The sequence below is a fragment of the Gracilinanus agilis genome, chromosome 6, assembly GCF_016433145.1.
Source record: "Gracilinanus agilis isolate LMUSP501 chromosome 6, AgileGrace, whole genome shotgun sequence".
Lineage (NCBI taxonomy): Eukaryota > Metazoa > Chordata > Mammalia > Didelphimorphia > Didelphidae > Gracilinanus > Gracilinanus agilis.
Window position 1 is genome coordinate 191,190,506 of NC_058135.1, and position 12,000 is coordinate 191,202,505.

At 31.6% G+C, this 12,000-nt stretch overlaps 1 protein-coding gene across 3 annotated transcripts in view; it reads right to left on the reverse strand.

Annotated features, from left to right (window-relative positions):
• Window positions 1-12,000, reverse strand: part of STIM2 (stromal interaction molecule 2) — a 181,835-nt gene that overhangs the window by 25,111 nt on the left and 144,724 nt on the right. For all 3 annotated transcript variants that reach the window (XM_044680604.1, XM_044680603.1, XM_044680602.1), the window contains exons 4-5: window positions 5,816-5,927; window positions 1,942-2,057 (exon numbers count right to left, since the gene is read on the reverse strand). In XM_044680604.1, coding sequence (XP_044536539.1) covers window positions 1,942-2,057; window positions 5,816-5,927 — 228 coding nt within the window. The remainder of the gene's footprint in view (window positions 1-1,941; window positions 2,058-5,815; window positions 5,928-12,000) is intronic.

Here is a 12,000-nt window from a genome sequence, read left to right on the forward strand (position 1 = left end):
CTAGAACATTCCTTATTATAAAGAATATTAGTCTATAGAGGAGCTTTTGATAGAGAAAACTTAATTAAAAAAATGTTGCATCAGAATTTAGGAAGTATGGTTCACAGTGCAACTTCTTTGTACAGGCCTCCTTTTCTAGACAATGTCTCATATGTCTGATGAGCAGTATGGATCAGATTCTCTGGAAAAGCAAATAATCTACGGTAAACTTTTAATTGTATAGTAAACTGATACCACTTCTGATTTCAAAAAATTATTCTGATCAATAGGACACTTGTATTACAAAAGAACAAACTAAATTTTTAAGATTCCTATCTGATGAAACCAAAGGACCTCCTTCACAGAATTATGTTTTTAAGTTAAAAAAAAATGCTGAAATGGAGTTGTCAAAATTCAAACAAACAAAAAGAAACTCTCCCAAGTTCACAGATCTTTAAGAATCCCTGATCTAGAGATACTCTTTTTCAGGTTTATCTCAATGTATCTAGCTCTGACTTGAGTGAGTTGAGTTCTGATTGGATTGTATAATCATTAGCAATAAACTGACTTTATAATTTAAAATCAAATCATTACATAAAGTAGAACTGGCTAAATCATTCACATAGTAATAATTTTAAAATGAAAATATTTTTAATCAATAAATTTTAACCTCTTTATTAAAATGTTTGTTTCTAAAACATCTTAAGTCTGATTACCTTTGAAATAACAGCATTTTAATAATTTTTGTTCACAAAGTTACCTTTTTATAAAGGTTCCTGAAATCTTATCACTTTTTAATCTTTGCATTTAATTTCCATAAAGTATGCCCTTAAGGATAGAATTCAAACTTTTGGTAAGAAAAAGGTTAAGAAGAATTCCTCTTCATGGCACATTGTGTAGTATAGCTGTTCAGTATCCATGGACTCATAGTTTTTATTATTGATTCTACTCTAGCATGTATCAATAATACTATATTATCTTTCTATATTACAGCAAGGAAAATTTCTTTAGTAACTTGTTTTACCTAACTAGGTTTTGTATTCATACCAAAATAAAGTCACTAACAAAACTCATTCCACCCACCACTCCAATAGTAACCAAGAAGACATGAAAAGTATGTAAAAACTATATTTGTGTAATATGTAAACAATCAGTATCATAATTTTCAAATTATGTCATAACATTTTCCTATATTGTGTTTATTTATGAGAGAAATCCTATTTACATCTTAATTTGTAATCTTGGTCCCCAAAAATCCTTCTTTAAAACATATAAACTTTAAGGAATTTCCAAAAGCTTAAATAAAAATACAATAAATAATAATACATTTATTTTAGAGAAAGCTATACAAATACTGAGAAATGGTTGAAAAATAGAGAAAACTCCTTTCAAAACTTTTCTAAGATAAGTTAATCAGCCTAAAGACCTAGGTAATGATAGAAAATAATGTCAGAGAATACTGCCTTAACAGTATTCCAAGTACTGCAAAGAGATAAGCTAATAATGTATCTTTACATTTAATCAGATTAATGCTTCATAGCTCCCTTAACCAAAGAAACTGAATGTGTATAGTAAATGCAATCAAGGTGTCTTAATGATCAACACCATCATTAAATAGCATCCATTATTTCTCTGATTAAATTGACTTAAACTTTTAAACTACTAATTGATCATTTTCTCAATGCTCAAGTTTAAAAATAGTCAAAGATGAACCAAGTCTAAAAATTTAAGGCAGAGTTCTATCATTCAATTATTTCTATAAGGACCAATTCTATTTAATTCAGGTATGACAAAATTGTAGACCATTTTACTCCATGTTTCTAAAGTTTGAACTAATATCTCTTAGCCAATGACCAGTTCTTCCAAAACATTTCCAACTATTTCTTATTATTTCTTTACTCAAATACATTGCTAGCCCTTTAGATTTTTCCTTTCCCCTCATGAGTTAGAGTAAATACTAACGTGTTAGAGGTCCAAACAAAACCACATCCAATGCCTTCAGTTGAAGCTTTTGTCTATGACTCCGATCAATTATTTTCAACTGAGAAATCACAAATGCAGGTTCAGGTCCTGCTATCCTGTTCATTAAAAAAAAAAAATTGAAATGAGAACTCACATTCACATACATACACATACCTATATGGATGAAATTTAATTGTAGTTTGTATATCAGAATTTGCATATATCTATTTGCAAAATGAAAGCAAAAATTATACTGAGTCACTAGATTGTGATCAACAATTCACTTAAGGCTTCAATTTTTTTACCTATCACTAAATTAGTCATTTAATTAGTATAAAAATATCTCCTATTATTATCATTTAGGTGCTGTGTAGTTTTCAAAGCTTCTTATAATAATCACGGATAGTTGTTACAATAAAGTAAAAAAGCAGTGCAGCTCTTAACTTGGGGTCCATGAGCCCAAGGGGCCTCCAAATAAAATTCAAGGAGCCCATATACCTGAATGGGGGAAAAAATTATGGTTTTGTTTTTATTACCTTCTAATTGATGTTTAGTGTTTCTTTCATTTACTTAAAACATTACTCTAAGAAGGATTTTACAGGTTAAAACAAATTGCCAAAGGAGATATAAAAAGGATTAAAAACGCTGGGTATCAGGAAGCCTAATAAATGATTTGTCAGTCAGAAGATATAGTTTGGTGTACTGGCTCTTCTATTCCCAGTTTATATGAGTTAGATGAAAAGTCACTTACGCTCAATTTCCTTGTATAAAAAATGGATAGATACTGGTTTGTTCTATATCACAAGTTTTTATATAAAAACAAAGGAGGATGTAACAAAAATATTTTTAAGATATCAAGTATATGAATTATTACTAATAATATTTTCATTATTGCATGATGAGGAAAATGACTTAAAAACAAGAATTTGTTCCTGAATTAGATTATTACATGAGCTGCTTCTCAAGAACAAAACATGGGGAGGAGGGAGGAGTAGAGGGAATTCCCTTTTGCCTTTGAATTAGGTGGGATATATGCCTAATAAAATTATTGCTGGATTATTTTTTATTTGTACTATATAAAAATTCTGATGTTTTTGGATTTTTTAAATTTCTACCTTCCTGGAGCTAGTAATTATCTAGGTGAGTCTATTTTTATGACTCTCTACAGCTTGCTAAATAAAGCATTATATCATCCCTTTTTTACTAGTGTTTATATCTTTATTTCTCTTCTGTTTAGAAGGTGCCAAATAATAACAGGAAAAGGGGTCATGCTTGCACTTAGTCACTGATGAACAAAAATTAAGCATCTACTATGTGCCAGGAACCATGTTAGGCACTGGGAATACAAAAACCATCCTTCTTAATAACAAAAACATATAATGATATGTACAAAATATATAGCAAGCAGATACAAATAAACCTGGGGAGAGTATGAGAAGGATAGTAGCAATACGGGAGACCAAAAAAGGCCTCATGCCAGTGATGGGCAAACTATTTGCCATGAACCAGATCCAGGCTGTAGTTTGCCCATCACTGCCTTAAGCAATTCCCTAATCATTATATCTGGATGTGGAGGTGTAGTGATTAGGGAATTGCTTAAGGCAGTGATGGGCAAACTACAGCCTGGATCTGGCTCATGGCAAATAGTTTGCCCATCACTACCTTATGCAATAAATGGTGGCTGAGGTCAATCTTAGAGGGAAACCAGATAATCCAAGAGATGGAGGTTGGAAGGGACTGAATCACAAGTATTGAGGATATGCAAAGAAAAAGAAATTAGAGGTGGGAATGTCATATGTGAAGAAAGAAAAAATAATCAGAGAGTACATGGAGGAGAGTAACAGGGTAATAAGTCTGAAAAGGCAAGAAAATATTTTAAGTTCAGAGAGGACTTGATCTTTAATGCTAAAGTTAACAAGGCTCTACTCGAGTTTAGTGGAAGAAGAGGTGCAACAGTCAGAACTAAACTTTAAGAAAAATAATCCTCCAGTGGTTATGTGGAAGATAGACTGGAGTACAAGAGACTACAAGGAAATTTATTAGAATGCTATTATAATAGCCATCTTCATATCCGGAACCATTCTTATATATTCCTGGTATAAATCCCATTTTGGTTATAAAGTGAATATTTTTTGGATATTTTACTGTAGTTGATTTGCTAATATATCATTTAAAATATTTTGCAAAATATTTATTAGGCAAATTGATATATATAGTTTTCTTACTCTCCCCCTGGCTTGGTAGAACCATTTTTCTAACACAAAAAAGGAGGCTGGAAAAAGGATATGGGCTCAAATTCTGGTTCTATAACTTACTACTTAATAACCTCAGATAAAAGCCTTCACCTCTCTAAATTTCAGCTTCCTCAACTTTCAACTGAGGTGACTGGATCAGATGAACTCATAGCTTTCTTCCTTCCCTAATGTTATTCCATAAAGTAGTTTGGTTCTCTATTAGAGTCCAGAATAATTCTAGTAGCATAATTATTCATTCTATCAGAATTCATCATTAAAACTATTTAGACCAAGTTTTGGGAGCAGTTAATGTTATATTTGTAGATGGTCTCACATTTTATTTAAGAAATCAATTTTTGTTGGGAATTTAGCACAATTTTAAAGAATCCTTTGCAATTCCCATAGATAAGATGGAAAGACTGGGGCTAGAAGACACTTCACCTTGGTAAATTCACAATTAGCTGAAAGGATAGGTATAAAGAATAATTCATTAATGGATCAATATAACCATGGAAATTCTCTAGTGGAATACTTCAAAGGAAGCATGTTCAGTCTTTTGTAATATGTTGTTTTTTCTCCATAACTTAAACAAAGGCATAAATGATACACTTATCAAATTTGCAAATGCTACAAAAATAGGTGGGATAGATAGGATATATGAGGTCTAAAAATCCTAAGAAGGCTAGCATATTGGGCTGAAACCAACAATATGAAATTTAATGCACTAAGATTTTAATTTCCTTCAAAAGTACGTGACAAGGAAGGTATAGCTAGAGAATAGTTTCTCTCTGTTAGACAGCTCACAGTTTTAGGAGACTTTAACTTAATGTGTATCAATGGTGTGACATGGCAGCTAAGAAAGTGCAGAACGTGAAGGCATCAAGAGAAGTATAGAGTCCCTGACTAAGGGCAGAAAAATCCCAATGTACACTACCTTGGTCGGACAATATCTAGCGTACTCTGTTCAGTTTGTAGAACATTTGGGTAGTAATTTCACACCCTGAACCAGAAGAAAATATTCTAATTCCATATTTCTCTTGGAACTGAATAAGACAAAGACAAAAAAGCCTTCTTTCCTTCAAATGATTCTTAAATGGCTGATCTTAAGGACCCTCACTGCCTCGTTCTAAACCCTCTACAGCTTATGAATATTCCTAAAATGTTCTGTGCACCCAGCTAAAGTTACATTAGTCACTTGTCATCTGGGACAAAATGGGCCAGGAATCAATAGTAATAATAATATACCTGGTCCTACCCTCATGAGTAACTGTAGCCACCAAAGGTTGGTCATCTTACACAAGTTAAAAAGTGAATGCTTCTTCTGTCAAACTCTGAGGTCAAGGAATGTGTTCCTCCCTTACCAGTACGTGGGCCATACACAGAAATGTTCTTAATCTGGATGCCTGCAAACTGGGAAGCAGTCACAATTTCATCAATGAAATATCTACATTTATTTAAAATAACTACTAGTAGAAAAATGTATAACATTTCCTTAAGATATGTCTCTAGAAAATTTATATTTTCATTTAAATCCACAGTAATCAGTTTCCACACTAATAAAAGCATTTCCAAAATATACTCCTTTACAAAGGGAGGGACAGGGAGAAGAACTTTTAAAAAAAAAGTAAAGAAGGAATCACCTGGGAAGAGTTGTTCCTTTGACATTGTTATCCCTAAAATTCTTCTCATATTGAGGAAGTTCAACGAATTCTATCAGCCACTGAAGGGTGTCTTCAAGGGTCCAATTGTGAACTAGAAGAAACAAAATAAAGAGTTCCTTTCAAACACATTTTCTTTATGGAAGAACAAATATAAAATTACTATAAAAAATAAAATCATTTAACGAGGAAGTTCACTCAATTAAATCAACAATGAATGCTTAAAGCATGTCTAGTATCCTGAGAAGAGGTACACAACAATCCAGAAAACATAAGTCCTGCCTCAGGCTTACAATCTATAACAGACAGGAAAGAAAAAAAATTCATAGAAGTTAAATGAATGCATAGTTCTAAAAATAGTCATTTGTGAACATGTTGGGAGGAGTGGAATAATCTAATACCTCCTCAATTATTACAGAATTTCAGGAGATGAGGCATCAGATAGGTTCTGAGTGACAGAAAGAGGGAGAGGGGAAAAGAAGCTATTCCATGCACAAAGAAACCATCAATGATGGCTTAAGAGTTGAATTAACACACACACACACACACACACACACACACACACACACACACACACAAATTGGGAGAGAATAATCTTATCTAGAATGGGAAAAGTAAATAATATTGTCTTTCCAGAGAAAAGTTGAACAATGTAGTATTTAATAACTTTTGTATATGATTGTTGCGAAGGATACTGCAGAGGGTTATGACAGAGGAAGTGATGAGATGGAAGTGGTTTCAAAAATTCACTCTTATGGCAGCATCAAGGATGATAAAGAAAAAAATTTATAGATAAGGAAGTTCTACAAAAAGTACTAATAGCCAATAATATTAGAGAGAAATATCAATTAATTCCATGTTTGATTCAAGATGAAAGAAATCAACCGTATGTACAAAGGATGAGATAAATATGACAAAGTAGATTAAAGAAAGTTTAAATAAATTTCCTATGTCATGTGATGAATGAATACAAGATCTATTAGAAAAATTAATAAATATAGAATGTCAATGATGGAAGGAAATTCAGAAATCATTGAACCAGCCCCCTCATATCACAGAAGAGAAAGCTAAAGGCCATAGAGATGAAATTATTTGCCTAAGTTAGATAGCTAATTTTAGCATTGTACATTGTATAATTTTTAAGCTTCAAAAAATGTATTATCATAAAATGCCAACCAAAGAACATAAGAAATACAATTAAACAAGTTTTGAGAACCAATTCTGCATAGATAAGCTACAGACTAATAAAAGAGTAGCATTTGCTAACAAGATGTGTTTGGGGAACTTGACTTTTCTCAAATACTCTTTAAAGACACAGTATAAAAAAAATGCAAGTAAAAACAGGTCTATATTGTCACATACCTGTGACTCTGGGTAAGTCCTTTTGCTGTTCTACATAACTTTTAATCCTATAAACTACAGAGACAGTGCTAGCCTGCATTGGTAGGTGTAATTTGATAGTTCCCTATTAAATCACTATTTCTTTTGGCATCTGAGAAGCTAACCTGAGAAATTACCAGTCAAGGAATTTGGAAAAAACCCGGTTTTAAATATGGAAAACCCTGGTTTTAAATATTTTCTCTCATACTTAATAGAAGCATGGCTATTAGCATAGTAGCACAAAGGATTTCATTAATACACAACAGACCCAAGCAAGGAAAGTTCCTCTGCCCATTCGGCTCGGTTTGTGTGTCTGTGCATGTGTGTGAGTATACAGATGTGTTCACTTTTATGGACAGACTGCAGGCAGATAATGAATCTATAAGTTTAAAGTGACTTGTTCAAGGACAAAAATACTATTAGAGACATTACCTAAAGTCAGGCCATCTCTAAACTCCAAGCTTGGTACTTTCCAATACAATACATTTCTTCTACAATGATGTGGACCTCAATCTAAATATTTCAACAAAATTATAACAACTTGCCATACGAAGTTAAGAGTCAATAGTATAAAAGGTGAATCGAGGAAACTGGTTCAAGGATCTACAGTCTTAACAAAGGTTCAGCTACTCTAGCTCCTGAAATTACCTAGGATATTTTATTTGTATTGTTTTGTAGCCACTTAGTTCTCTCAAAAGAACTTAAGTTTGATGACAGAAGGAAGCATTTCATTTCTTTGTCTCCAGTACCTACTAACCTAGCAAAGAATGGGTGCTTGTTAAATGTGTGTAGACTGATGATACTTCTAAGAAAGAAATGATAGCACTAAAATTGAGTTATGTGAAATACCATATAACATATGATGGGCCTAGTACCAGAATCTTCAATCATCTATTTATAATATTTGGATACCTCATTTGGCTATCTCTCTTTTTAGGGCTTTTAAATAAATGGTTTGAAAATCAAACTGAAATTTGAACCTAAGAGGCAGGCTGATTTAGTAGATTAAGATAGAATACTGAACTTGGGCATCAGGAAGACAAGACTCAAGATACTAGTTTTATGACCTTGGGGCAAGTCACTTAACCACCCTCAGGCTGAGCTTTCTCATCTGTAAAATGGGGATACCACTTGCCTCACAGGTATAGTGTACAAAACAAATGAAATGAGAGAGAGAGAGAGAGAGAGAGAGAGAGAGAGAGAGAGAGAGAGAGAGAGAGAGAGAACAAATTTAAAAGTACTAGAAACATGTTAGCAATTATTATAATTTTTTTAAAAGTTAATTCTGGATGACACAACTGCCAGAGATTTTACATATTCCACTATTTCTTTCCATCACATCTAGCTGGAGCCTTAAACTTCTTACAAGTACAATATCAGTGTTTTAAAACGGAGAAGACATTTCCCTCTCCATTCGCACACCAAACATACATTTGTCAAAAGAGCACTAATATGGAGGTCTTGCTAGGTACTTTTTTCACCCACAGTTTATAGTTTCTCCTTTTTTCAAGACCTAGAAATTTTCAAGAAGAACTTTCCAAATTTGAAAATAAAATCACATCCAAAAGCAAAAGAGACACAAATGATTAACACAACCAGAAATAAGGAATTAAAAAACAAAACAAAACACTGAGACCTTTAGAAGATAAAGATGTTTCAAAACAATAAAAGGGAGATAAATCGGTACATTACTTATTTTTCTAAAGTTGATTGTGTATGTCATAACAGCAAAAATTAAGTTTTCAAAGTAATACAGAGGCTTAATTCAAGGTAAGTGGAAACCTTATTTCCAAAATCTAGACAAATCCAAGAGAAAAACTTGGATTTTTAAAGGTAAGGATATTAACAGAACAATGTTTTGGGGAAGTTTTCCATTTGATGTGCAATTTTATATGACTGCTTTATATACCATTTTAACATCTCACAGGTGACCAATGGTAATGACTTTCATTTACTCTGTGGACTACAATTTGCAGCAAGGGCTTTATTTAGGATTGATGAAATATGTCTTCCCATTATAACTTTATGGCACAATAGATAAATGAATATACTACAGAATATCCTACCTACTGCTGCATTAAGAATAGTATAATGGAAAGAGCAATGGATTTAAAGCTGAAGGCCCCTCAATTGTTTATTTTTGTGACTTTGGACAGGTTTGGGACTCACTCACCTCATAAAGGAATGGGACAAATTAGATTACCTTAAAGGTGCCTAACAGTTCTAAATCTAGGATCTTAACCTCTAAATAGGGCAGGTAAAGTGATTTGTCCAATAACACACTAGTGATAAGTAAAAAAGTTGGGATTCAAAAACACATATTTTGACTACAAACCTAAAATTCTTTCTCCTGGTATGTTATTTAAATACTTTCCGTCTTTCCTTTTTAAACCTGTAAAGTCCTTGAAGATAGAGACTTATTATAATTATTTAAGAAAAAAAACATGCTGAGATACTTTTTAATTATTTTTAAAATATGTCAAGTTATTTTTAAATTACTAAAAACTTTTTGACACAAACAAAAATATTTTTAAAAACAAACAAACCAACAAACAGCAAAACCTAAACTGACTTCCACTTGCTCTTGCAACAGAATGCACTATAGGAGGTGAGGAGGGATTGGTATAATAGATATATAAAATGTTCTTTTATCCCTCATTTCAATTTGCAACATTTCATAAAGTCTTCCTATGCATACATCCCAAAGAAATCAATGTAGTGACTGTCTATAATTACAGAAAAAAAAAGAGAAAGAAATATATTATCTCCCTCCTGACATTAGTGATGGATTTAGGTTGATGAATGAATCATAAACACTTTTGTATATACCCAATAGAGCAATTTGTTTTGCCTAACAGATGAAGATTTATCAGAAGGAATTTTTTTTCTTTTTTCCAATGAGGTGTAGGGATGTGAGAGAGAGAAAAAGGGTTTCTGTTAATTAAAGTAATTACTTTAAAAACAGAGATTGAGAGTGGTGCTACAGATGTAGAATGATCAGCATGCACTTTCAGATGAGGTTGTGTTTTGTTTGTTATTCTTTGTTACAAAAGGGCTGGGGGATGCATAATCTGGAAATTATTGGAAAGTAAAAACAAAACATATGAATAAACTTTTTAAAAGGCATCAAAGAAAGTATTCATATAAAAGAGAAACATTTATCACAGGTCTTTTCATAGTAGCCCAAACTAGAAACTTAAGGGCACTTACAGAGGATGAACTAAACAAATTATAGTATCTAATAATGATAAAATATTATTATGCACAAGAAATGACAAACTAGACAGTTTTAGAAAGAACTGAGAAGTTCTCTATTAACCAGTATAAAGTGAAATAAATAGAACTAGGAGAATAATTTACACAGTGACAAAAGTTTTCCAAAAAAGGAACTGTAAAAGACTTTTTTTTTTGCTTAATTGTTTAACAATGCAATGATAAATATCAATTCCAAAGGAATGAAGATGAAATATACCACCCTAGTTTTGCCACTGAACTTAAAAACATACATTTTTAGATGCAGCTAATGTGAAAATTTGTTTTTCTGGACAAGCATATTTGTTAACAAGGGTTTTTTTTTTCTTTTTTAAAAAAGTATTCAGTGAGGTGCAAGGAGAAAAACAGTAGGAAAAAAGAGCTGAAAAATGGTAAGTCTTTCCATGATTCTCTGAAATCAATTTTCTTTCCTTATGGCATAGAAAATTTTCACTATAGTTATAATATAAATTTAAGTATTCCCAAATTAATAAGCACATTCTACTTAAACTGACTTAGGACTTTTTTTGTTAGAAAGAAATTTCTAAATAAAAGGGCAACAATTATTTAGTCTCTCTTTTTTCAATAAAAAATAAATTTCCTTCTTTTTCTATTATATTCCTTTTTAACTTTCATGATCAATAAGGTTATTTTTTAATGATTCTAAGAAGGATCCCTTTGATAATTTAATGGGTATAGAAATAAATCTATATGGTAATTTGATATTATGATTTTATATTATGACGGTACAGGCCAGACATGAACTTTTATTCTCTCTATAGTTATTTAGGATTCCCTTTTTTTTTTCCTAAATAGTGTTTACATATACAATAATTTAAATCCTACAGTGCAAAATGGAATTTCTGTAACTCTCGGGTTTATAGCATAATATACAAAAATAGTAATATTATGGTTTTAATTTGTACTGTGCTTGTTTATTGAAACTATAAGCTATCTCAAGTTTTTCATCAATTTTTAAAAACTCTAGGTATAAAACACAATATTATCTGTGGAGAATATTTTACTTACTCTTTATCTTTGCTTGTTCCTTCCATTTTTAATATTATCTTTTTGCTATAGTTTCTTTTACTGGTAACATGTCAAATAATAGTGAAGACAATAAACATATTGTTTTAACTCTGATTTTATTGCAAGGCTTCTATTGTTTATTACAAAAGTTTGTAGTTTAATTAATGTCTTGTTTTTAATTCCACTGTCATTTCCCATTATCCCATCATCACTACTCAACTCTCCAATGTAAAAGGAAAACAATTAAAAAAAGAAACTGACACCTAAATCTTCTCTACACCAGAAAAGGAAAGGAAGTTGGTACATTTCATCATCAGTCTCAAGAGAAAGATTGGTCATTAAAATTTGAGTTCTGTTTTCTTCCAATATTATCTTTGGTTATATTATTGTGGTCATTATGAATACTCTTATACTTCTGTTTATTTAATGTTCTATCGGTTCATATAAGAATTTCCATGTTTCCCTGAATTCCTCATTTCTTATAGTACAATACTAACCTATTATGT